The following is a 27,178-nucleotide window of genomic DNA, read 5'->3' as shown; positions in this document are numbered from 1 at the left end:
GAAGCACTCACTGCTAATGTTTAAGCTTGTGAATGTTGTTTAGGTGGTCTGTGTAAGGAAGAAACAACACTCTATGGTGTGGTACTGCTGGTGAATGCCATGGTGGAACACATACAGGAAATGGCCACATCTCTGGTTGCAGGGCACAACAACACCCACTTTATAACCTGTACCTGTGAATAACAGGATGTAACAGAGGCGCTGCATAGTGAACAGTGAAGCACGGTGTCTTCGTGCTGCCATCCTTTTCCTTGTCAGGCATCAAATGTGCAAACCTAAAATCCACAATCTTAATAACTGAATCTTCAGAAGAATCCTTGAACAAGAGATTCCGTGAAAAGATAATTAGATTAGAATGGCCTCGGAGAAGGATAATATCTGAATGGAATAAATTCATACTTTTTATTATAAAGGCCATACAAATGATGGAGATCAATAATATTCCATGCCATAAATTCTTTAAAATAAGCAGATGGAAAATCAATGCAAAAAAACTTCCTTTTTTTCACCTTTCCTTTCTTTTCTTTTCTGTCTATCCTCAACACCAACCACTTTTCTATTTTTATTCCCTCCCATTCCATTAATTCCCAACATATTTCTTCTCCCTCTCCTAACTCTTCACCCCTGTCTGGCTTTAGGTCTCCGTGAACACTGATGCCTTTCCTGTGCATGTAGTGAACTGCTGACACCAGGTTCCTCACGACGACCGAAGCCCGAGGCGAGCCTCTGTGAACCTCTCGTGTTTCCTGATCCTCTGAAGCAGCCAGCTCTCCACCTCCAAGGAGCTCCATCACAATGTAGGTGTGTGCCTGTGAAACCAACATGAATTAGATACAGGCATACAATGATTAAATGCAAGGAAAAGAAAATAATATGATCTTAAACTAATTGTTACTTAAATCATTTTGTGTCAAAACGATTTCATATCAATGACATCTCCAAAAGAAAGAGTGAGTGAAGTTGAAAGTAGTGATAGGTGAGGAAAGCTACTTGAATGGTAGTACTTGGATGGGGTAGAGAAGTGTGTGTTAAAGACATCATGCAGTTGAACAAGCAACAAGGAAAGGTCTAGATAATTATTTGACCAACAGAACCATGTCTGTCCGCTTGAATGGGGCAATATCTAAAGACCAGAAAGTGAACTATGGAGTCCCACAAGGCTCAATTCTTGGCCCGCTATTGTTCGGCATTTATGTAAATGATCTGTCAGAGCACGTTAATGGTTTCATAGTGCAATACGCGGATGATACTCAAATATTACACGAAGGCACAGTTAACAACATCCATCAACTCATTAATGATGCTGAAACAACTCTAAGACAATGTAAACGCTATTTTCTGAGTAATGGCCTACTTTTAAATCCAAGTAAAACGCAATGTATTTTCCTAGGCAATCGCCAACTCCTAGCTAAGATTCCTCCTGACACTACCATACATTTTGATGGAGAGAACATACTTTCAAGTTATCATGTTAAGAATTTAGGAGTGTATTTTGATAAATATATGTTGTTTGATGTTCATTTAAATGAGTTACAGAAGAAGGTGACAGGCATATTAATGTATATAAATCGAATTAGTAAATGTTTTGATAAACCCACACGAATTCTTGTTACTCAATCACTTGCATTAAGCACAATATATTACTGCATTCAAGTGTGGGGATCAACAAACGAAACTCTTCTGTGTAAGGCCCAAAAACTTCAAAACTTTGCAGCTAAAGTAGCAGTGGGAGGTGGCAGGAAATATGACCGTGCATCACCTTTCCTTAAAGAACTTAAATGGCTCAGGGTTAAGGAGAAACATATGTTTGACATTTGCGAAGATGTTATCCTGATGGCTTTCTATCCTTTTTATCTTTTAATACTGTAAATGATGTGACAAACAGTAAAACTAGACAAAGAAACAACTTGCATGTTCCCCGGACCAGAACAGACAGCGGTGCCAGGGACCTCACTGTGTTGGGTCCTAAGTTGTGGAACCAACTCCCATCCACCATCACCCTGTCTCAAAATCTAAACAGTTTTAAGACTAACCTCAGGAAACATTTCCAATCTGCAAATATTATATAAATATTTTAGACATATGTTAGAAAACGCACAGTGATGAAGCTTTACACCCATATTTTATCCAGCATTTTATGGTCTTATTATCATTTAAACATAATTTTAAGGACATTCATGTATTTTATTTTACTTAGAGGTAGACATTGCACTTTAGTGTAGAAATACTATTTTAGTTACCATGATTATTTTATACTCTTAATATTTTTCGATGACAACATTCTGCAATTTAATCATTTAGTAGTATACTAAGATATTTCAATCTACAGTTTAGTTTTATGACCTCCATATTTATGTAAAGCTATGTGAAATATAATGTACTTAATAACCACTTTCGTGGAATAAAGAATCTGAATCTGAATCTGAATCTATCCCTCACAGGGGAAGACATCAGCCATGCATACTTATATTATTACTACTGCTACTACTATGACAATTTATTTACCTTTACTGTCAAAATCACGCTGAGACAATTCACCAAAAATTCAAGTATGTTTTAATGCTTTCACTGATACAAACCAATTTACAGCACCAGAAGTAATGCATGAAATCTTTATAATAATCATCTACGTGAAAGAAGGGGATTAAAAAGAATGGATTTTGCAATTTGTACCCAGTTTAAAGATTAGAGATGGCTGTAGAACAAGTAAAAATGTCTCAAAGTGATTAGTGGTTAAGGAAAGATGTAGCAAACAGCAGCAGCAGCAGTCAAAGAGTTAATAGTGAAGAATTAAAATTAGCAAGTAAATCAGCAACAGCAGAATAGAAAGTGGGTACTAACCTTAAAGCTACAAGCCAATAATAGGTTGGTTGTGGAAGGTCTTCTGTCTGGTGACATCTTGAAAAGGCTGCTGCTGTCGCTGATGACACTGTCAGTGAAGAGAATTGATGGAGCAACGTAGGAGTAGCCCTGAAATAATAATGTAACAATACTATCTTTGGAAGAGTACACACACTCATATAAATACATACATACATTCATACATATACATATACAATTAAGTCTTATTTGGGTACTTACATTGAACATTTTCTCAACATCTGGAGGAATGATTGCTGGAGAATCCTGTGGTATCATTGCAGTGAACTCTTCAGAAAAATGACTAACATCTAACTCAGTACTGATTCTTGGTACAAAGGGAGCAGGTACTTTCTTTTGAACAAGGTCATCCCAATTTAATTTCTGTCAGGAAAAAAAAGGAATTACCACTTATTACAACCAAACCACATCAATTTTTTTTCTTTCTAAATGTATCTAAAAGTTGCATCAGTATAACCCACTTGGTCATTAGGTCACAACCACTACTACTAAAGACACAACATGACTTCAAGGTAATCTTTCAAAGGAAAATATGAAAGGATGGTATTTCTACCTCCATTCCTGTTTCTCATTTACAGACTGGTAAGCAAAGGATGAAGGAAAGTGAATAAAAGAACAGGTATAGAGAGAGGATGACCAGCTTAGTTCAGATCACCCATGTTGCAGCTAAATTTGTACTGTATGAGTGAGCAGCCTTAATACAAACCTTAAAAAATACATGGTACACTCTACAAACAAACAAACAAACAAAAATAAATAAATAGATAGTAGGATAAAAAAAAATTGAAAAAAAAAAATAATAATAAAAACAAACTGAAAATATATAAACCAATACAAAACACAACAAACCCACATACCACCAAACAAGACAGAGTGGAACCTCGCAGGGACGCCGATGATGTGCTGGTAATACGTGACACAGGAGAGCAGAGAGGAATACAAGCTGCTGGAGTCGTGCTTGGAATAATAGTCGAGGAGAGCAGGAAACAGAGCCAGCACCACCGTGAAGCCAAGCAGGTCCAGGATCAGACTGCCGAATACCACCTTGCTTGTCCGTGCGTTCCTCTGCGGGTGTTAGGTTCGGTTAGGTTATGTGAGGTTAGGTTACGTTAAGTTAGGTTAGGTTAGCATATGTTAGGTAAGGGTAAGTTAGCATATGTTAGGTTAGGTTAGGTTAAGTTAGGTTAGGTTGGGTTAGGTTAGGTTAGGTTAGGTTAAGTTAGCATATGTTAGGTTAGGTTAAGTTAGGTTAGGTTAGGTTAAGTTAGGTTAGGTTAGGTTAAGTTAAGTTAGGTTAGGTTAAAAGAAGTTAGGTTAGGTTAAGTTAAGTCAATATTTAAGTTAAGTTAAGTTAAGCCAATATTTGTCACTCAACACTCATGGAACACTGCCTCCATGCACAAGTGTGTCGGGAAAATTATTTAAAGTCGTAAAAATGTTCTTGTTTTACTTTATTTATTTATTTATTTATTTTGTTTTATTTTTTGTATATATAGGAGGGACACACACACACACACACACACATTCCCTCACAGAAACTTTTAAACACGTAGATATAATATAGCATTTTCTTCTTTACACACACACACACACACACACACACACACACAGACAGACAGACAGCACTATATTCCTCTCACAACATGTAACCTTCTTACGTATCACAAACTTCCAAACTTCATTATCCTCTCACTTCCTCCTCCTGTGCTTTATTCCACTGCTTCCGTGGCGTGGGAGAGTGAGGGAGAGTGAGGGAGAGCGAGAGAGAGTTTTATCACCAGCTGGAAGGAAAGTACCGCTTTGTTTACATCTAAGAAGACGCGGATGTCACTTCTGTCAACAGGGTTACTAATACTGAGAGAGAGAGAGAGAGAGAGAGAGAGAGAGAGAGAGAGAGAGAGAGAGAGAGAGAGAGAGAGAGAGAGAGAGAGAGAGAGAGAGAGAGAGATTGTCATATAACCATTTTATACTCAAGATAATAAAAGACAGCAAGCGTTTAATTATTAATTTTCCAACTTTCTTCGCTTGTCTAACCTTTCTTCCACACTGCTGGTGGTGGTGGTGGTGGTGGTGGTGGTCTTCCTGCTTCTCTATTTCGTCCCTCTACATTTGTATCTGAAAAAAAAAAGATTGTATTACTGAATCAACACCAATGAACACTTAACCTTACCTAACCTAAAGTGTACCTCTGTTTTTACCCTCTACCCATCACTACAACCTCCAGTACCTTCCCCTGCTAGGACTCCAACACCACAACACCTCGTACAGACCCAGACATCGCCCCCACATGCATCTAGAAGCTTCATACATCACAACACACGCTATAACACCCCTGACACGCTTCTACTATCACAGTCCCCCCTAAAACACTCCAGAACCTTTTATTTTACCTCCAGCACACCACTTCTACCCTCAAAGACCCAGTACTTATCTGCAACATGCCTTTAACATAACCAAAACACCTCAAAAGCAACTCCAATCACACTAAAACACCTTAAAACACCTTAAACACTCCTAAACGCACAAAAAACACCCTAAACACATCGAAAGTGCACCAAAATATCCCCAAACACACTTAAAATACTCCAAAACTCACCAAATTGACTTAAAACGCATCGAAAACACACCGTACCTACCCAAAACACACTCAAACTCATCCATAACATCCTAAAACACACTTAAAACATCCCAAAACACTGAAAACGGCCCAAAACACACTTAAAACACCCCAAAACACCCACACTGACCTAAAATATTCACAAACGCACCCAAAATTCCCCGGTATCCACACAAAACACACCCAAACTCGTCCATAACATCCTAAAATACACTTGAAACATCACAAAACATTGAAAACAGTCCAAAACACACTTAAAGCACTCCTAAACAAGCCTAAGACACCCCAAAACACACCAGGAACGCTAAATATTGACTCAAACATCACCAAATCCCTAAAACACACACTTCAACACCCTTTCAACACCTCCAGACACACTGCAACACTCCCTAAACACCTCCAGACACACTCCAACACCTCTTAAACACACCAAATACACTGGAAGCACTGTCAGGGAAGACAAATACTACCAAGACAGACAGGGCAGCAGGGAAAATTAAGCTAAATATTGTTTTCTTATCATTTTTCTGTTTTACCACCTCCTCTATTCCTTCTCCCTTCCTCTTCCTCCTCTATTTCTCTTATTTTCTTACTCATTCTACTCTTATCTACACGTCTGAGTTTAGAAACACGTGGAAACACCAGGAAAACACTGCAAAATACGATAATTATTACCGAGGAGACAGCGGAGCCGATCAAGGGCCCGGGTCCATCATGGCGGATGTGACGTCACGGCTAATTTACGTACCGTAACGGATTTCATTTCGAAATTGACCCCTCGAAAAAATGGAGCTAGGCTGGAATGCCTTATATATTCTGACTTGACAAATACTTTAAAAAATATCCACAATATTATAACAGCTCCAGCTTGAGTAGTATTTAAAAAATATCCAAATGAAATATGGAAAAAGTGTTGAAATATTCGGCACCATTTAAATCATTGAAAACTCCACAGCATTTGAATTTTTAGGAACGTAAAAAATTTTAAAAAATCTGAACTATCATCTTACACCATCAAAAGTTACCTGGAACAAGAATAAACAAATAAAACCGAAATTGTGTAAAAAACAAGTGTTGGAACCTAATTACGATTAAAAACCACTGGAAAGTCCACCTATTTTGACTCAACAACAAGATAAAACACTTTAAAACATACAAACTATTTTTTCAGGCATTAAAAAGTTAGTTACAAGCTGAAATAGAGACACAATAACACAAAAAGTGTTATAATCACAACTTTTAACAGGACCATAAACCATTTTTAAAACCCACTTATTCCTCTCAACAGGAACCAGAAAACAATTTAAAAATCATAAGCAATTTTTAGAAATACAAAAGACGTAATTAGAGCGTGAAATAAAAAACCAAGTTTGTCAAAATAGCGTCAAAAAAACACCCCACATTTTCGTCAATCAACACAAAATTGGACACAAGTCAACACAAGCAGCGAAAACACTTCTAAAGCAAATAATTATTTTTCTAAACCATAAAAACATGCTATACTACCAAAATAAAGAAGTTAAGAAAAATACCAAAAAAATATTGGAACCCACAGATTCAAACAGGTAGCCAGGCATCATGGCGGCCCTTGCCAGTGGAGAGGACGGCCGCTATTTTGCCTGTTATTCTTCCATCGTAACTAAATGAGGCAATGGCGGATATATCTAGCTAGCGGATATGAAAGCCTTGTCATGTGGCTCCACTTAGTGACGTGTTAGGCTTACAATAAGTGACAAATAAAGCAGATATTGGCGGATAAATGGGGAAGGCTGCCTCCACCTCAGCTGATAACATAAGGCAAGTGGATTTTTTTTACGTTTTTCTAATTCCTGTCATGGTTAATTAGTAAGAGTTTTGTGGTGGAGGCTTGGAGCGCTTGTGGCACCGTGGAATGCTGCGTCACATCAATATATTGCTAACGAGGTGCAAAAACATGAAATACCAGGCTTAACAATAAACCTGACAGCCCTGTGTTGTTGTTGTTGTTGTGGGTGACAGGTAACAACACTATCACAGTCACCGCCTGTTACATCAGACTGTGCAAATTAGCTGGCTGGACAAGTGGTGGGAAGGTTTCTTACCAATATTAGCCTTGGTGGCCCTGTAGGCACCTCCCTGTAGGCACCTCCAGGCAGGCACCAAGCTTGCACCAGCACACGCAGGCACCCACGGCCCTGTCACTGTCTTGTTCTGCCAAAATACATTAAATAAAGCCACAGTTTATGGCACCCTTTGAACACAGTGCCTTTCTGTGTCACGTCTGGTGCTGTGTTGTCCTCCCTTGGCCTGCTCTGCACAGTACGGACACAAACCTATCCACAACACACTTTTACCTTTCAATAACAACCACCAACTTCTTTTATATTAAACTAAACTAATAGAAAATTAAATATAAAGAATTATAAGCGTGTAAAAATAAATCTCAGGCCATTATCACTGTAATTGTCAAAGTATGTAGACGTTTACTGATTGAAGCGCCAAATTCAAACTGGTCGTGGCTTACACTGCAATGTCTCGTCCCTTGTGTGGCGTAATGTGCAATCATTGAAAAGCTTGTGTGAATTAAAGGCTTGGCTTAATACTGTTATATCTTACCTTATAATTATTAAATATTTACCATTTGACGTTAAAAAACAACAATACTTCACAGAGATATCGAAGTATAACAGAGGCTTCCATACTGTAGCTAATGATCAACAGAGAATTACCAGCCTTTCTCTGTGTGTCAAGGAGAGCCCACCTGCATGTACTGAATATATGTTTTTAATTAGTCTTTTGTGATTAATCTTTTTAATATATCTGCGCCAATGTAAACTAGTATGTGCTTAGAAGGCTTACCAATGTGTGGGTGTTGGTGGGTTTGGTGCTACTCAAAGGGAACACGTGCTGGAGATGTCTGTGAAGCAGTGATATACAAATAACTGAGCGTATTTCAATTCACATAAGTATCCCATAAAAATAAAAAACTGACCTCCGTTTTCTCTCAAGAACGTAAACATTTAGGCGTATTTCAATTCACATAAGTATCCCATAAAAAAAAAAAAACTGACCTCCTTTTATTGTTGTTGTTATCATCATTATTCTTGCTTTTTTATTTATTTTTCATTCTCTTCCTTGTTTCCTCATCTCTCTCTCTCTCTCTCTCTCTCTCTCTCTCTTGAAAGATTCCGCCCTAGAGATATAGAACACACACACACAGTGATGTAACGCCCTTAGGGAAACGTTCGTGTGCGTGTGTGTGTGTGTGTGTGTGTGTGTGGTATGGAAAGATATAATTGCTTAAGTACAGCCTCTCTCTCTCTCTCTCTCTCTCTCTCTCTCTCTCTCTCTCTCTCTCTACGTATTTTGCCTTTCTGTCCTCGTGTGTGTGTGTGTGTGTGTGTGTGTGTGTGTGTGTGTATCTCATTTATTAATTTAAGTTATTTTTCTTCTTCACGCAGATAGTAATTGATGAACACAACACACCACGTGGAGAGAAGCAAGGTGTGGAGTACCCAAGCCTCTCACAGTCCATGCTAGTAGACTCACCCTGCATGTGGAGATCTCCCAAAATGCACGGAGGTTATTCCAGAGCTGCAGGACAGAGTACTTGAGGCCATTGGTGAACAGAAAGCTGAGGTTGAACAAAGGTAGAGTAAAGATTACACTGACATTTGGGACATTGACGTTGTTTGTTACCAGTATTATATTGATTCCTTTTATTTCAGCCAAGAATTGATAGCTGCCCAAGGTGTAAGCAAGATTCACAATGATGAGGTCATTGTGATGTGTGCAATGTGTCCACTGGTCTTGGCCTTCCTGACCAAGGCAGCCACACAAAGGAAATTCCACGTTATTGTTGCCGAACGTGCCCCTAAATATGATGTAAGGTGTTTTATGCGTCTCTTTCACGTCATCGTGTCTGATGTGCACGATACATAACACAGGGACTGCCACATGTAGGGGTGATGGCTTCTTGCAGCTTCCTTTATTTTATTATGTTCTTATGTTCTCAATACATCTTTTACTTGTGCAGGGTCACCCAGTGGCAAAAGCTTTATGTACTGCTGGAATTGAGACAACATTAATTCAAGACTCTGCAGTGTTCCCCATCATGTCACGTGTCAACAAGGTCATCGTTGGCACCGAGACGGTGGTGACCAACGGAGGCATTGAGACCTTTGTTGGTGCAGCCTCTCTTGCCTCACCACCAAAGTTTTATTCTGTTCCAGTAAGTTTTATTTGTTAGTCATTATCCTGATACCTCTTTCAGTGGGGCAGTATTTGAAACATATTTACTGTTGCAAATTGAACAGGGAAGGTATCACAAAAGTACATACCATTTTATTCTCACAGAAATTCTTGATTCCAGTTTTTGATACATTCCTTTTCCACATGTTTATTTCATGTAGGTGGATATACATTCCTCGTGTTGAGTGTTGGATGGTCCTTTCTCAAACCTCAACCTGTTGTCTCATGTGGAGCTAGATACTATCAGATCAGTACCTATATAATATTGAAAATCATGGCATGAATTGTGCATTTTGCTTATTGTCACAAATCTTCATTTTCAGCTGTATGTGTGCACTCCCACATACAAATTTAGCTTGATGGGCTGTGAAGAAATAAGCCACCAAACCACCACTTCTATTATCCCAGAGGGAACAAAGTTTTGGCCGTCTGTAAATACTGCGCTGACTCAGCTAGATTACGTTCCTCCAGAAAATGTCACTGGTTTCATAACTAACAAGTGAGTTTGTGTTGTTCATATGACTGTGTGGTCCTTTCAAGGTGTGATGTTGGGGGTTCATTTCATTTTTTTATTTGCTTTCCTTGTTGGGCCTGGGCTGACCTCAGGAGACATCAGTATTTGTCAGCTTTATGCACAAACTGTTATTTAGCACTGTACTTCATCTCCCAGTAAAACTTCTGATCCTAAATGCATCAAATGAAAGGCCTTTATGTTTTACTTATGAGTGAGATAAACAACTTACTCAATTTATTATACAGTAAAATCCCTCTCATCCGGCATTCCAGTATCCGCCAGCTTCAAGTATCCGGCACATTTTTCCCCGAGCCTTAAAATCAATAAAAAATCAACGTGTGCTCACAAAATCAATTAAAATTCCCACGCGAGGCATACTCCGTCCCCTTGCCACCACAGCGCACTGCTTTGCGCCACCCGCAGCCCACTGCACTGTGTTTACTCAGTGACTCAGTCCCGCGTGTGCACTGTTTATCGCCCGACGCCTTCATCACGCCTAAAGTTGTAGAAAAAAGGAAGTGTGTTGTGCTTACACTTAAGCAGCTGATCAGATCAGCTGATCATCATTGTTGTGGTAAGATGCGTGAGTGTAGGGTGGTCATCGTGGACATAATTTCACTTCTATTCAAGTGTCCGGCACGTCGGCGGTCCCGTTGATGCCGGACAAGAGGGATTTTACTGTACCCTGTTTATCTTGCACATCTACTCACTTAGCTTTAAATAATGGCTGCTGACCATTTAAATCTCTTTCATTTCAGTCGAGGTACTGCACCATCCTACGTGTACCGGCAGCTTAGCGAACTGTACCGTCCCACTTCTTGTGATCTCTAAGGTAACAGCTTTAATCCTTGCAAATAAGGAATAAGAGAAAAGAGACACACCTGCCATTTGTACTGTTATGCTGCAGTGTTCTGTCATTTTTTTCCTCTTTTATCCTAGAACCATTTTTGGTCATTCATGTTTATAAAAATTATTATACAAAAATGTTGAGCTTAATATGTTTGGTGTAGTTTTTTGTTACATGTGTTATTGTTAATGTGTGTGGTTCCCCTCAGGAAGAATGTTGTAGTATTAGCAGTAATGTTACAGCCAATGGAAGTGTCTGTATTGTGCTTTGGTGGGAGGTTAATTTGATGTATTTTTAGAGTTGTGCAGGATATAGCAAGCCCTCAAAATAAAGAAAATAACTATAGAAAACACTCCTTGTATTGAAAACACCACTGCAGAGAAATCTCTAATGAAACAGGAAACCCTACATTCAGTACTGTGTGGTTGTTGCACTAACACTGAGCTAAATGCCTTTTGGATGGTTGTACACTAAAAATAATGTAAAAATCCCTATAAACAACTGTCCCTGCATTAAAAACCTTTCATCATAAAATTACACACAAGATACTCAACCAGTGCATGAATGTTCAAGCGGTACCATGAAGATATGAGGCTTTTGGCACTGTTTGAAGGTTTTGAGGAGTAACAAACAGGACTTAAACAGAAAGAAGCACTCACTGCTAATGTTTAAGCTTGTGAATGTTGTTTAGGTGGTCTGTGTAAGGAAGAAACAACACTCTATGGTGTGGTACTGCTGGTGAATGCCATGGTGGAACACATACAGGAAATGGCCACATCTCTGGTTGCAGGGCACAACAACACCCACTTTATAACCTGTACCTGTGAATAACAGGATGTAACAGAGGCGCTGCATAGTGAACAGTGAAGCACGGTGTCTTCGTGCTGCCATCCTTTTCCTTGTCAGGCATCAAATGTGCAAACCCAAAATCCACAATCTTAATAACTGAATCTTCAGAAGAATCCTTGAACAAGAGATTCCGTGAAAAGATAATTAGATTAGAATGGCCTCGGAGAAGGATAATATCTGAATGGAATAAATTCATACTTTTTATTATAAAGGCCATACAAATGATGGAGATCAATAATATTCCATGCAATAAATTCTTTAAAATAAGCAGATGGAAAATCAATGCAAAAAAACTTCCTTTTTTTCACCTTTCCTTTCTTTTCTTTTCTGTCTATCCTCAACACCAACCACTTTTCTATTTTTATTCCCTCCCATTCCATTAATTCCCAACATATTTCTTCTCCCTCTCCTAACTCTTCACCCCTGTCTGGCTTTAGGTCTCCGTGAACACTGATGCCTTTCCTGTGCACGTAGTGAACTGCTGACACCAGGTTCCTCACGACGACCGAAGCCCGAGGCGAGCCTCTGTGAACCTCTCGTGTTTCCTGATCCTCTGAAGCAGCCAGCTCTCCACCTCCAAGGAGCTCCATCACAATATAGGTGTGTGCCTGTGAAACCAACATGAATTAGATACAGGCATACAATGATTAAATGCAAGGAAAAGAAAATATGATCTTAAACTAATTGTTACTTAAATCATTTTGTGTCAAAACGATTTCATATCAATGACATCTCCAAAAGAAAGAGTGAGTGAAGTTGAAAGTAGTGATAGGTGAGGAAAGCTACTTGGATGGTAGTACTTGGATGGGGTAGAGAAGTGTGTGTTAAAGACATCATGCAGTTGAACAAGCAACAAGGAAAGGTCTAGATAATTATTTGACCAACAGAACCATGTCTGTCCGCTTGAATGGGGCAATATCTAAAGACCAGAAAGTGAACTATGGAGTCCCAGAAGGCTCAATTCTTGGCCCGCTATTGTTCAGCATTTATGTAAATGATCTGTCAGAGCACGTTAATGGTTTCATAGTGCAATACGCGGATGATACTCAAATATTACACGAAGGCACAGTTAACAACATCCATCAACTCATTAATGATGCTGAAACAACTCTAAGACAATGTAAACGCTATTTTCTGAGTAATGGCCTACTTTTAAATCCAAGTAAAACGCAATGTATTTTCCTAGGCAATCGCCAACTCCTAGCTAAGATTCCTCCTGACACTACCATACATTTTGATGGAGAGAACATACTTTCAAGTTATCATGTTAAGAATTTAGGAGTGTATTTTGATAAATATATGTTGTTTGATGTTCATTTAAATGAGTTACAGAAGAAGGTGACAGGCATATTAATGTATATAAATCGAATTAGTAAATGTTTTGATAAACCCACACGAATTCTTGTTACTCAATCACTTGCATTAAGCACAATATATTACTGCATTCAAGTGTGGGGATCAACAAACGAAACTCTTCTGTGTAAGGCCCCAAAACTTCAAAACTTTGCAGCTAAAGTAGCAGTGGGAGGTGGCAGGAAATATGACCGTGCATCACCTTTCCTTAAAGAACTTAAATGGCTCAGGGTTAAGGAGAAACATATGTTTGACATTTGCGAAGATGTTATCCTGATGGCTTTCTATCCTTTTTATCTTTTAATACTGTAAATGATGTGACAAACAGTAAAACTAGACAAAGAAACAACTTGCATGTTCCCCGGACCAGAACAGACAGCGGTGCCAGGGACCTCACTGTGTTGGGTCCTAAGTTGTGGAACCAACTCCCATCCACCATCACCCTGTCTCAAAATCTAAACAGTTTTAAGACTAACCTCAGGAAACATTTCCAATCTGCAAATATTATATAAATATTTTAGACATATGTTAGAAAACGCACAGTGATGAAGCTTTACACCCATATTTTATCCAGCATTTTATGGTCTTATCATCATTTAAACATAATTTTAAGGACATTCATGTATTTTATTTTACTTAGAGGTAGACATTGCACTTTAGTGTAGAAATACTATTTTAGTTACCATGATTATTTTATACTCTTAATATTTTTTGATGACAACATTCTGCAATTTAATCATTTAGTAGTATACTAAGATATTTCAATCTACAGTTTAGTTTTATGACCTCCTTATTTATGTAAAGCTATGTGAAATATAATGTACTTAATAACCACTTTCGTGGAATAAAGAATCTGAATCTGAATCTGAATCTATCCCTCACAGGGGAAGACATCAGCCATGCATACTTATATTATTACTACTGCTACTACTATGACAATTTATTTACCTTTACTGTCAAAATCATGCTGAGACAATTCACCAAAAATTCAAGTATGTTTTAATGCTTTCACTGATACAAACCAATTTACAGCACCAGAAGTAATGCATGAAATCTTTATAATAATCATCTACGTGAAAGAAGGGGATTAAAAAGAATGGATTTTGCAATTTGTACCCAGTTTAAAGATTAGAGATGGCTGTAGAACAAGTAAAAATGTCTCAAAGTGATTAGTGGTTAAGGAAAGATGTAGCAAACAGCAGCAGCAGCAGTCAAAGAGTTAATAGTGAAGAATTAAAATTAGCAAGTAAATCAGCAACAGCAGAATAGAAAGTGGGTACTAACCTTAAAGCTACAAGCCAATAATAGGTTGGTTGTGGAAGGTCTTCTGTCTGGTGACATCTTGAAAAGGCTGCTGCTGTCGCTGATGACACTGTCAATGAAGAGAATTGATGGAGCAACGTAGGAGTAGCCCTGAAATAATAATGTAACAATACTATCTTTGGAAGAGTACACACACTCATATAAATACATACATACATTCATACATATGCATATACAATTAAGTCTTATTTGGGTACTTACATTGAACATTTTCTCAACATCTGGAGGAACGATTGCTGGAGAATCCTGTGGTATCATTGCAGTGAACTCTTCAGAAAAATTACTAACATCTAACTCAGTACTGATTCTTGGTACAAAGGGAGCAGGTACTTTCTTTTGAACAAGGTCATCCCAATTCAATTTCTGTCAGGAAAAAAAAGGAATTACCACTTATTACAACCAAACCACATCAATTTTTTTTTCTTTCTAAATGTATCTAAAAGTTGCATCAGTATAACCCACTTGGTCATTAGGTCACAACCACTACTACTAAAGACACAACATGACTTCAAGGTAATCTTTCAAAGGAAAATATGAAAGGATGGTATTTCTACCTCCATTCCTGTTTCTCATTTACAGACTGGTAAGCAAAGGATGAAGGAAAGTGAATAAAAGAACAGGTATAGAGAGAGGATGACCAGCTTAGTTCAGATCACCCATGTTGCAGCTAAATTTGTACTGTATGAGTGAGCAGCCTCAATACAAACCTTAAAAAATACATGGTACACCCTACAAACAAACAAACAAACAAAAATAAATAAATAGATAATAGGATAAAAAAAAATTGAAAAAAAAAAAATAATAAAAACAAACTGAAAATATATAAACCAATACAAAACACAACAAACCCACATACCACCAAACAAGACAGAGTGGAACCTCGTAGGGACGCCGATGATGTGCTGGTAATACGTGACACAGGAGAGCAGAGAGGAATACAAGCCGCTAGAGTAGTGCTTGGAATAATAGTCGAGGAGAGCAGGAAACAGAGCCAGCACCACCGTGAAGCCAAGCAGGTCCAGGATCAGACTGCTGAATACCACCTTGCTTGTCCGTGCGTTCCTCTGCGGGTGTTAGGTTCGGTTAGGTTATGTGAGGTTAGGTTAGGTTAAGTTAGGTTAGGTTAGCATATGTTAGGTAAGGGTAAGTTAGCATATGTTAGGTTAGGTTAGGTTAAGTTAGGTTAGGTTGGGTTAGGTTAGGTTAGGTTAAGTTAACATATGTTAGGTTAGGTTAAGTTAGGTTAGGTTAAGTTAGGTTAAGTTAGGTTAGGTTAAAAGAAGTTAGGTTAGGTTAGGTTAAGTTAAGTTAGGTTAGGTTAGGTTAAATTAGCATATGTTAGGTTAGGTTAGGTTAGGTTAAGTTAGGTTAGGTTAAAAGAGGTTAGGTTAGGTTAGGTTAAGTTAGCATATATTAGGTTAGGTTAAGTTAGCATATGTTAAGTTAGGTTAAGTTAGGTTAGGTTAGGTTAGGTTAAGTGAGGTCTTTTTTATCTTTTATTTTCTCTCAGTATTTTTTTCTTATAGTATTTTGTTGCCTTTAAACAGTGTCCCTCCTATATATACAAAAAATAAAAACAAAATGAATAAATAAATAAATAAAGTAAAACAAGAACATTTTTACGACTTTAAATAATTTTCCCGACACACTTGTGCATGGAGGCAGTGTTCCATGAGTGTTGAGTGACAAATATTGCATCTCAACTTAGCAACACACACCAACACAACACACTGCTCACCTTCTCCTTGATGTCCGCAGCCTGTAGTGCCCCTCTGTCCCTGCTGTCCACCTCACCACCACTGCTGCCGCCACCGCCATCGCTGCCGCCGGTAGCAAGTCACTCCGGCCCCTAGTTTTTCCGGCCCCGGTCACTCCGGCCCCTAGTTTTTCCGGCCCCGGTCACTCCGGCCTCCCCCGCGTTCGACCCAGGTCACTCCGGCCTCCCTGGCGGCACGCACGTGTGTAAAGTTAGCAATATAATTATATTGTTGGGTTGTTTGAGTGTGTGTGTGTGTGTGTGTATTTACCTAGTTGTAGTTTACTTTTTAACAACTTTTATTGTACATTTGTAATGTCTATGGAGGCTAGAGCGCCATTCTCTGGCGGAATGAAGCCATATATATGCAATAAACAATAAATAAAACACCTACTCTTATCACGTATGTCCTATAGTCTCTCTCTCTCTCTCTCTCTCTCTCTCTCTCTCTCATCCACTTCATTTTGCAGCAATTCTTTATTTGAAAAGTAGCATTTGTGTATAATTTAACTGAACCCTTGGTGGACAGAAGGGTGTTGCCTTAATTATCACTTTTCGGATTATTTACGAAGTATAAATACTCTTCAACTCCTACGCACAATATGAATATGGGCCAATAAGAAAAAGAAAGGTCTGGTAAAAGGTGGGTCAAGTCACAACAACCTGACATTCTCTCTCTCTCTCTCTCTCTCTCTCTCTCTCTCTCTCTCTCTCTCTCTCTCTCTCTCTCTCTCATTTCCTCCATAATAATATTAATAATGATAATAACGATTATGATAGTGGAGGTAGAAACTTACTACTACTACTACTACTACTACTACCATACTGCTACTACAAAACATACTAGCTATATGAGTTTGCGTAATAGATAATAGTCGTTAACGGTGTCTCCTTCCTCGGAGTTGAGGTACCGAGGTTTTCGAAACACAAAACGACTTTTCTTGTTTCGAACACAAAACGACTTTTCTTGACCGTGCCATGAGGCAGACAGAAGGAAGTGATAATGCTTTTGTAAATCCAGTCTATTTATCTCGTAATGTTAACCGTATAAGACAGAAAGATAGACCTGTTGAACCTAATTCATTGGATTTTGAATTGGTAGTTGATCACATTCCGAATGAATTCCTCCAGAAAGATATTATTCTAGATGATGCAAGACACTTAGTATTTGCCACTGCAGACCAACTTGCCTTGTTGAAGAAGGCAAGGACATGGTATTTAGATGCCACATTTCGTGTAGTACGAGCCCCGTTTCAACAGCTATTTGGAGTCCATGCCTTCGTTAAGGGAAGCGAAGGTAATGTAAAACAAGTCCCCTTAGCTTTCATCCTTATGTCAGGGAAAAGAAAGAGAGACTACAGAAAGGTATTGAATTCTATTTTAGCAATAATTCAGGAGTGTAAAGTGGAAAAGATCGTGATGGACTTCGAAATGGCTTTGTGGTCAGTAGTCAGGAAATTATTTCCAGTTGCAAAGTTGCAAGGCTGTGCATTTCATTGGAATCAGGCAGTCTGGAGGAAGATTCAGGCGTTAGGATTGGCGGTTCCATACTTGAATCATCGTCCCACTCAAGATTACCTAAAACAGTTAATGGCTCTTCCCTTTCTCCCACATGAACATATTACATCAACATTTGATCACCTTGAATCACGCCTTCCTGCTGGCCCAATTAAAGATTTAACAACGTACATGAGAGAAACATGGATAAGTGGGTTTTGGTCACCAAGTGAATGGACAGTGTTTGGCCAGAGCATTCGCACGAATAATGATGTAGAAGGTTATCATAGACGTTTGAATGGTAGTGCAGGCTCTTCCCATATTCCTTTTTATGTGCTGGTTCCCTTACTTTTCAAAGAAGCCAAAAATGTACAGGTCCAAGTGCGTCTGGTCAAGGACGGAAAACTTGCTCGTTGTCAGAGACGAAAATACCGATCTCTACAGGGACGAATATTTTCACTATGGAACAAGTATGAACAACATGACCTCACCACTGACCAATTATTAAAAGCATGTTCCAGGCTAAGCGGACCCAGTGTTTAGTTTGTAATATAATCTTGTTTTTTTTTACTCAGACGCATACTTTTGTATACATAAATATTTTAGTATCAGTAGACTGCCTGAATTGTTTTTTACTTTTAGACACATACTTTTGTATACAGAAATATTTTAGTATCAGTAGACTGCCTGATAAAGCCAGTCAGCGCTCCCATGTTGTGGTCAGGGTGTGGTGAGCATTGTTTGGTTATTTTTGTTATTATATATTCTTTCAAGGTTACATAGTATTACATAGTTATTGTGTATGTGTATGACTATACTGCGTAATTATTTAATAAAAGAGAGAGCCTGTTACTATATATTCTTTCTAGATAACTTAGTATAATTAGTGGGCCGGAGTGACTAGGGTGGTAGGCCGGAGTGACTAGGGTGGTAGGCCGGAGTGACTAGGGTTGGGGGCCGCAGTGACTGAGGGCCGGTGTAACTAGGGGCCGGAGTGACTGTAAACCTTTGAGGGTAGAAGTGGTGTGCTGGAGGTAAAATAAAAGGTTCTGGAGTGTTTAAGGGGGGACTGTGATAGTAGAAGCGTGTCAGGGGTGTTATAGCGTGTGTTGTGATGTATGAAGCTTCTAGATGCACGTGTGTGGGATGTCTGGGTCTGTACGAGGTGTTGTGGTGTTGGAGTCCTAGCAGGGGAAGGTACTGGAGGTTGTAGTGATGGGTAGAGGGTAAAAACAGAGGTACACTTTAGGTTAGGTAAGGTTAAGTGTTCATTGGTGTTGATTCAGTAATACGATCTTTTTTTCTTTTAAGATACAAATGTAGAGGGACGAAATAGGGAAGCAGGAAGACCACCACCACCACCACCATCACCACCAGCAGTGTGGAAGAAAGTTTAGGCAAGTGAAGAAAGTTGGAAAATTAATAATTAAACGCTTGCTGTCTTTTATTATCTTGAGTATAAAATGGTTATATGACAATCTCTCTCTCTCTCTCTCTCTCTCTCTCTCTCTCTCTCTCTCTCTCTCTCTCTCTCTCTCTCTCTCTCTCTCTCTCTCTCTCTCTCTCTCAGCTTTGTATTAGTTACCCGTTGACAGAAGTGACAGCCGCGTTTTCTCTTGTCAGATGTAAACAAAGCGGTAGTTTCCTTCCAGCTGGTGATAAAACTTTCTCGCTCTTCCTCACTCTCCCACGTCACGGAAGCAGTGTGTGTGTGTGTGTGAAGAAGAAAATGTTATATTATATCTACGTGTTTAAAAGTTTCCTTCATTTAAGTCCAAAGAGGCTGGCTGGCTGATGCTAAGGAAGGAAGAAAGGGGTGGTGTTTAGGGGTCTGGGATGGAAAGCGAGTGATGTGTTTTGTAGCCTTCAGATAAAAAATATTAACAAAGTTTACACAGTGGGAAAATTTTGGTGGTGAGAGAGAAAATGACTAAAATATTACCTCAAATTTAACCTAATGTGGTGGAGCTTCACACTCCTCAGCTGCCCCTAACCAAACCAAGCCTAACCCAAAGAAGCCTACCCTAACTTCTGTCTGGTGCTTCCACCTCCCCAAGACTGGCTATCTCGTGTCTTAATCCCAAGCTAGCCTAACCAAACTGTACCTAACATAACCTAAGCAATTATAACCTAGCCAAACATTACCTAAGCAAGCCTAACCTAGCCAAGCCTTACCTAACCTAACATAACCTCACCTAACTTAACGAAGCCTAGCCAAACCTAACATAACCTAGCCTAGCCTAACCTAGTCTAACCTCACCTAACTTAACAAAGTATAGCCAAACCTAGCCTAACCAAACCTAATCTAACCTACATCCTCTTCCCACAGCCCCACTTAACCTAACCTAACATAACTTTCAGAGCAATGGCAACCCTCCGATCCGGCAAGCAGGTTGGCGGCAGGGATGGCGGTGGCGGTGGCAGCGGTGGTGAGGTGGACGGCAGGGACAGAGGGGCAGAACAGGCTGCGGACATCAAGGAGAAGGTGAGCAGGGTGATGTGTTGGTGTGTGTTGCTAAGCTGAGATGTAAAGTGTTTGGTTGTCAACACGCTGCAATATTTGTCACTCAAGGCTCATGCAACACTGCCTCAATGCAAGTTGTAAAAAATGTTGTTTTACTTTATTTATTTATTTATTTTGTTTTATTTTTTGTATATATAGGAGGGACACTGGTAAAAGGCAATTAAATACAATAAGAAAAATATACTGAGAAAAAAAATAAAAGATAAAAAAGATCTCACTTAACCTAACCTAACCTAACATATGCTAACTTAACCTAACCTAACCTAACTTAACCTGACCTAACCTCACTTAACCTAACATAACCTAACTTAACCTAACCTAACTTAACCTAACATAACTTAACCTAACATAACTTTACTTAACCTAACTTAACATAAACTAACTTAACCTAATCTAACCTCACTTAACCTAACCTAACCTCACTTAACCCAACCCAACGTAACCTAACCTAACATAACTCCCACAGAGGAACGCGCGGACAAGCAAGGTGGTATTCGGCAGTCTGATCCTGGACCTGCTCGGCTTCACGGTTATGGTGCCTCTGTCTCCTGCTCTCCTCAACTGTTACTCCAAGCACGAGTCCAGCGGCTTGTATTCCTCTCTGCTCTCCTGTGTTACTTATTACCAGCATATCATCGGCGTCCCTGCAAGGTTCCACTTTGTCTTGTTTTGGTGGTATGTGGGTGTGTTGTGTTTTGTATTGGTTTATAGATTTCTAGTTTGGTTTTATTGTTATTTTTTTCAATTTTTTTTATCCTGTTATCTATTTATTTATTTTTTGTTTGTTTGTTTGTAGGGTGTGTGTGTGTGTGTTTGTGTTCCTGCTGTTCTATATTGCAGCTTGTTTTCTTGTTTTTTGTTTTTTTTGTTATTGTTATTTTGTGTTTTATTCCCTTTCATTGTTCTGAGGATATTTTCAGGTGTTTTTTGGGTGTTTTGGGGTATTTTGAGGCTTTTGGTGTGTTTTTGGAATGTTTTGGGATGTTTTATAGTGTTTTTGGGATATTTTGAGGGTGTTTTAGTGTGTTTTTGGAATGTTTTGGGATGCTTTTGTGTGTTTTGGGGTATTTTGAGTATTTTGGTGTGTTTTTGGAGTGTTCTGGGATGTTTTTGTGTATTTTGGGGTATTTTGAGGGTGTTTAAAGGTGTTGTGGTGGTGTTGAATATATTGTTTGTTTACTTTTTTTAGCTTTTTATTTTCTTGTGCATTATTTTATTTCTTATTTATATTGTGGTGTGTTGTCAATGTGCCCTAACCTAACCTAACCAGCCTAACCTCCCCTAACCTCCCCTCAACCCACAGGCACTGATCGGCGTGGCATTCAGCATAGGCTTCACCGTCGGGCCAGCTGTGGGGGCCACGTTCTCCCGCTGGGTGATTCGCGGCCTCGGCTGTCTACGCACTCACTCTCCCTGTGGCTAACATAATATTCTTTGCTGTCTTCTTCCAGGAATCGCTGCCTGTGTTGTGTGTGTGTGTGTGTGTTCAATAATTTATTCTTAGTGTCTCTCTTTTATTTATTTTTTTAATTATGTACATTTTTTTTGTTTTCGTATAATTTTTGCTTATCTTCTTTTTTTTTCTTTCATTTTTTCTTTGTTTGCTTGTTTTGTTATTTGTTTGTATTTCCTTGTGTCTCTGAATGTGGTTAAAGAGAGGTGCATTGTGGGTAAAGCATCATTTTCTTTTTTCTTTCCCCATTTCTTTACTTTTCCCTCTTATTCATTCCTTTCTGTCATCATTACAAACCCATTCTATCATTTTCCTTACCATAAACCATCAAAACATCTTGACAATCTCATTTAAATCACTTTTTTTTCATTATCATCTGTTCCTTTACACTTTCTTGCTTTCTTTCACTTATTAATTCACTACACTCCCCTGCTTGTGTGTTTTGGGGTGTATTGGAGATGTTTTGGGGCTGTTTTTGCAAGTGTTTTGAGGTAAATTTTCTGTTTTGTGTGTGTGTGTCCGTGTGGCCGGGAGGGGGTTGCCTGTGTGTGTGTTTTCAAGGGTGTTTTCATGGTTCTAGTTTAACAGGCTGTAGTGGAAGTTACTGGGGTTTTCAAGGGTGTTTTCATGGTTCTAGTTTAACAGGCTGTAGTGGAAGTTACTGGGGTTTTCAAGGGTGTTTTCATGGTTCTAGTTTAACAGGCTGTAGTGGAAGTTACTGAGGTTTACAAAGTATATTTTCAAATCTATATTTTTACTGTGTAGCCAAAGAATTATAATATAAGACAACAGGATTTATCAGTAACAATATTATTAAACCCACCACTGCCTCTACCACCCTCATCATCCACAGGGCCTAATGATGATTATTATCTTTTTTTGCTGTTTTTGTTTTCATTAGTTTTTTTTTTTTTTTTTTTTTTTTTTTTTTTTTTTTTTCAATTGATGTTTATTATTATTATTATTATTATTTTATGTTCTTATGTCTTTCACTCTTGAAATTAAGTTGTGCTATTGTCATTACCTAATTGTGCCACAGGCTTCCCAATCTACTCTCTAGTCATTCTGTTGATGTAGCATTTCATAGCTTGGTATGTGGATGTTAGGGAAAAGATTTACCTCCCCTTTATCCATCCATAAAGTTGCAAGATATTGATTGCTTAGAATTAAAAATGACATTGTTATGACTCATGTCTGACAGTGCTATAGATGCTGGCAGTCTTGTGGAAGCTGACACCAATCAGACTAGGGTACCAATTATCAACATAGACAATTTGCCATATGTCAAGATAGTCATTGAGCAGCATTGTCATGATCTGTGTACTTGGCCCTACACTTGGTTGTGGAATCAAATCAATGATCCTGCTGTATTCAGGATTGTCTTATATGTAGCCTGTCTGACAGTCACACAAGATGAAAAGCTTCAGCCTGAACCTGTGGTGTTGGCTGGGAATGTATTGTTGGAAACAGCCCTTCCCCACCACAAGACCTGGCTGCCAGCAATTCACAATTTATGTTTGGGCCAGAAGGCTGCCCTTCATATTGAACATCAGTCATATGCAAGAAGGCAGATTTAGGAGGTATTTGCTAAGAGGTTCAAGAAATATAGATTGCTCATATATTGTATCTACAAATCTATCAGTCCCTTTCAGTGTGAAAAACATGGGCTTTGTTCATAGAGAACCTTGATACCAGGGCCTCTTACATGAGGTTTTCTTGAGTATTCTCGTCATTAGCACTTCAGTGAGGACAATAAACTTTTTTGTATGCCCACATCTACCCCACAGCAGCATCTTGGTTTGGTGTTTCATGGCACAGCCATCCACTGCTGGCTTTGCTATTGGGATGGTCATCTCAGCTCTTGTTCAAACACAGCATTCTTGGGAGGTGTGACTGGCTGTGGTGGATCATGACTGCTCTGGTGGTGACCAGTGACCCGTTAGATCACCGCAATAAAGTGTGGCTCAAGGTTGAAGTCACATAGATTGACAGGCTGCTTGTCTTGCCAGTACTGTTTTGAACATGGTGTCTTTCTCTGATGATCTGATCCTTGATTTTTAAGTAAGTGTGATGGTACCTCATCTCATTTTTCATGATATAAGCATTTAATAAATGGAGTAGTCCATCTATCGAGTTACTATTTGTGCACCAGTCACAGTTATTGTATGTTATTAAATATTGTGGTGCTCCCAGCAACACTGGTCCTGGCACTGGGAGTCATTTGTACCAGTCACTCAGACACTGACTTCACAGATCAGATTGTGGGAGATGACATTTTCAAATATTGTATGATTACTTTATTGTCATATATAATTTTTGCCCAAAAAACAACTATAAGTAAGATTGTCACAAGTTATAGTAATAGTGATAATGATAATATTATCAATATATATTAATAATAAATCATTAATGATGCTGCTACTTTACTAGTGCTATTATAATCTCTGTGTAAGAGGGTTGCTGGCCAAGAGCAACAAAAATAATTGTGTGTTAAACAAAGGAAGGGCTACTGGAGTCACTGTTGTACATGACCAATATTTTGTACCAAGATTAGTTGAAGGCACATTATCTTTTAGGTTCTCTTAATGAAGGTTAGGTTAGTTGTCTACTGAAGGTATTATACATACTATTTTGAATTATTGACTATTTCCTATATATTTTCAGATTTTGTTTAGAAAAAAATCTAAAAGTTAACTGTAGATGTCTTACAGTATATTGGTATTCAAGACCAAAAGTGATGGCTCATTGACGTTCATGAAAATGTTTGAATTTTACTCGCTATGCTGATGGTGTTGATTATCAGTGTGGTGATTTCTCTCTTTATATTGCACAGCACTGACCATGAGAGCACAATGATAAAGTTCAGGGCTCAGATCCTCTTGTAGAAAACTAACTAGGTAGTCAGAACACCAGGAGAAGCAAGATCCAGACAGGCAGACAGGAGGAAGGCTGGTGGGGGGCTCCTGGCCTGGCAGTGGCTTTAAATAAAGACAACAAGTTTAACTCTCACTGTTGTCCTCATGGAAAACCACAAAGTAGATAAATATTTAACTCAGCAGTTTGCACAATGGTACATAGGAGGAAAAGGATACAAGAGTGAGAGGACTGCAGTGTGTAAGAATGAGCTGCAAACACAAGGTGCATGAACGGCTCAGATGCAAGTGAAGACATACTGTGGGGAATTCCAAAAAACGGGTTTCACTGTAGACCTAACTAGAAAAAGGTTTGTAGCAAATTATTATTTATTTATTTGTTTTTTTTTTTTTCATGCCTAGGCCAGAAGCTTCCAGAATCCTGCCAGTGCCACTGTAACAATGTTCCATAACTCATAATTTCATTAGTTTCCATGTTTAAATGGGCTGTTTGTAAAATAGAATCATAGTATTCAAACTCTGCCGAGTCTTGTCCTTCTATAGAACTTCACCGTATGTTTTCTTCAGTCTGCCAGCAGGCACTCAATGACATTTCTGTTGCATGACTTCACCAATATGGTCTGCTTTCTTCATGCCACTTATTGTTAATCCCAGGTCTGCTTCATCATACCAGACTTTCTTCAGTACATTCTCTCCTTATCATCACCTCTAACTATCCACTTTCACTTCTCTAAAACATGAAGGTTTTGTCTTTCATGTGCATTAAAAGTACCCCTGTGCTTGTTCTTTCCACTCCTAATGTTTACAACAATGCTGGTCTTTGCTTTGCTTGACTGTTTGCTACAGTAGGTAATGGACTTTATCAGTTATCTGTAGAAAATTGTCCATTATTTTTGCCTTCCACCTCTAGCACCTTTGCTACCATTGCACACTGTAAACAAATTACAAGGAATTCAAGATTTACAAATGAGTTACATTTCTCAAAATTCTCAGTAAGTAGGAAATATGTAAATCAGGTCAGCTGCTGATTTATTTTATATTTTTTTTCAGTAAATTGTTTTTTCAGGCAATTGTTTAATATGTTTGTGTAAATATGGATTGTGTATTCATAAATCAATACAAGACAAAACTAGTGTAATCATTTAGAATTTTCAAGAAATTGTTCACTTTGTTACATTAGAGACCTACCATCATACTGCAGCACCTCTGTGACCAGCTGACATGTTACACTCTATAGGAAATGTACACCACTCATGCATACCCCTGATGGCCATTTGGCAGATTCACACCTTGATACTGACTCTGCACTACTTACTCTCTTTATTTGCTTGTATTTATTTTCAGCTTCAGGATTTCATACTGCCCTTACAACTCTTGAACTTTGAGATTTTCCACTGTTGTGTTCATGAAATTGGTTGCTTTTCCTGTTCCTTCATTAATGGAAAACTTGAAGTTACTTGCAGGCATTAGGGAGCTACCAGCAGTCTTGCCACTGTCCATTTCATACATACATTACTTCCTTCTCCTTCAGCATCATATCAACATGAAACCAATCAGCTACATTTACTGTAGTGTTTTCAGAATGGCCCTGTTGTGTAATGGTCATCAGACACTTTAAGCTTGTTTTCTTGTGTGCACACCTCAGTCCCTGTTCACCAAGCAGAGGATAGTTACAGAACATAGGCTGATGAAGCTCACAACTCAACCATCCTGAGCCAGCATGGTAGGTGTCTCAGCCAATAGCCTTCCCTAGTGGAATTGTATTGGCTTATGCAATAAACTTGTGGTGAATTTTTAATGCCCTACCAGCATTATCTACAATGATTTTTCATTATTATTCCAGACTCAGTGAATAAATGGCAAAATGAGGCATTTCTAATTTGACAGTAATAAGCAGGATATTTAATTGTGTCTGGTGATATTTAAGGTCTCCTGCCTTATTCTATGTTACTTTTGTGTACCAGGGATTCCTGTCCCACAGTTCTTTGCTCCAGAAATTGTTCTTTTAGCTCTGCATTTGATAGCCAATTATCCTAAATGTTCTCTTACCAACACTTTGTCTCAGGAACCATGACTCAATTGCAGCATCAATTTTTTGTATATCTATTTCACCTTACTGTAGTTCATTTACTTCAAATGCCTGTTCCCCAATACTTTTCTCACTGTTTTTCATCCTTTCATCCTCAGTTATGTTAACCACTGCAAATTAATTTTGAGCACATCGACGTAATTTTGGGGTTGTACTTATGTAACACTACACTCCATCTTTGAGAGATCTCTCCAATGTGTTGGCAAGGAATTTGGTGGTCATGCTAAATAAGAGATGAAATTACAAGGTGTAACGAGTGAAATTATCAGTATAAGCGCAAGAGCTGTCTTCATGTCTTATTTATTATTAGTATTTCTTTGCCAGCCTTGGATTTAATATTTATTATTATATTTGTTCTTGTTTGTTTTCTTTT

At 38.6% G+C, this 27,178-nt stretch overlaps 4 protein-coding genes across 20 annotated transcripts; 2 read left to right on the top strand and 2 right to left on the bottom strand.

Moving 5' to 3' along the window:
* Nucleotides 1-335: 335 nt before the first annotated feature.
* LOC135106262 (ribosomal protein S6 kinase alpha-5-like) lies at nt 336-7,810 on the bottom strand. 9 transcript variants are annotated; one of them, XM_064015104.1, is made up of 7 exons: nt 7,579-7,810; nt 4,915-4,995; nt 4,521-4,661; nt 3,738-3,945; nt 3,082-3,243; nt 2,842-2,970; nt 336-809 (listed from the first exon to the last, which is right to left on the bottom strand). In XM_064015104.1, the coding sequence occupies exons 5-7, from the start codon at nt 3,136-3,138 to the stop codon at nt 351-353; spliced, it is 645 nt and encodes a 214-aa protein (XP_063871174.1). In that variant the 5' UTR covers nt 3,139-3,243; nt 3,738-3,945; nt 4,521-4,661; nt 4,915-4,995; nt 7,579-7,810; the 3' UTR covers nt 336-350. The 9 variants fall into 9 exon arrangements, 7 of the variants coding, with proteins under 7 accessions (XP_063871174.1, XP_063871171.1, XP_063871168.1 ...); XM_064015101.1 differs by having other exon boundaries at nt 4,531-4,661; nt 7,579-7,809; XM_064015098.1 differs by having other exon boundaries at nt 4,539-4,661; nt 7,579-7,808.
* Nucleotides 7,053-12,665, top strand: LOC135106266 (translation initiation factor eIF2B subunit beta-like). 2 transcript variants are annotated; one of them, XM_064015107.1, is made up of 6 exons: nt 7,053-7,294; nt 8,938-9,126; nt 9,205-9,361; nt 9,513-9,707; nt 10,051-10,226; nt 11,000-12,665. In XM_064015107.1, exons 3-6 carry the CDS (start codon nt 9,263-9,265, stop codon nt 11,070-11,072), a joined length of 543 nt encoding a protein of 180 aa, XP_063871177.1. In that variant the 5' UTR covers nt 7,053-7,294; nt 8,938-9,126; nt 9,205-9,262; the 3' UTR covers nt 11,073-12,665. The 2 variants fall into 2 exon arrangements, 1 of the variants encoding a protein (XP_063871177.1); XR_010271219.1 differs by lacking the exon at nt 7,053-7,294 and adding an exon at nt 8,762-8,780.
* Nucleotides 12,087-16,491, bottom strand: LOC135106263 (uncharacterized). 3 transcript variants are annotated; one of them, XM_064015105.1, is made up of 5 exons: nt 16,352-16,491; nt 15,470-15,677; nt 14,815-14,976; nt 14,575-14,703; nt 12,087-12,545 (listed from the first exon to the last, which is right to left on the bottom strand). In XM_064015105.1, exons 3-5 carry the CDS (start codon nt 14,869-14,871, stop codon nt 12,087-12,089), a joined length of 645 nt encoding a protein of 214 aa, XP_063871175.1. In that variant the 5' UTR covers nt 14,872-14,976; nt 15,470-15,677; nt 16,352-16,491. The 3 variants fall into 3 exon arrangements, 1 of the variants encoding a protein (XP_063871175.1); XR_010271218.1 differs by having other exon boundaries at nt 12,125-12,545; nt 14,575-14,662; XR_010271217.1 differs by having other exon boundaries at nt 12,125-14,662.
* On the top strand, nt 16,476-25,845 carry LOC135106275 (major facilitator superfamily domain-containing protein 10-like). Of its 6 annotated transcripts, none has more exons than XM_064015122.1 (5): nt 16,476-16,580; nt 19,178-19,263; nt 20,228-20,351; nt 20,857-21,065; nt 21,694-25,845. In XM_064015122.1, the coding sequence occupies exons 3-5, from the start codon at nt 20,232-20,234 to the stop codon at nt 21,698-21,700; spliced, it is 336 nt and encodes a 111-aa protein (XP_063871192.1). In that variant the 5' UTR covers nt 16,476-16,580; nt 19,178-19,263; nt 20,228-20,231; the 3' UTR covers nt 21,701-25,845. The 6 variants fall into 6 exon arrangements, with proteins under 6 accessions (XP_063871192.1, XP_063871191.1, XP_063871190.1 ...); XM_064015121.1 differs by lacking the exon at nt 16,476-16,580 and adding an exon at nt 17,266-18,596; XM_064015120.1 differs by lacking the exons at nt 16,476-16,580; nt 19,178-19,263 and adding an exon at nt 19,475-19,571.
* The last annotated feature ends 1,333 nt before the right edge of the window (nt 25,846-27,178 follow it).

This window comes from Scylla paramamosain, chromosome 13 (genome assembly GCF_035594125.1).
Source record: "Scylla paramamosain isolate STU-SP2022 chromosome 13, ASM3559412v1, whole genome shotgun sequence".
In the NCBI taxonomy this organism is placed as follows: domain Eukaryota; kingdom Metazoa; phylum Arthropoda; class Malacostraca; order Decapoda; family Portunidae; genus Scylla; species Scylla paramamosain.
This window is presented reverse-complemented; position numbering and strand designations above follow the sequence as displayed.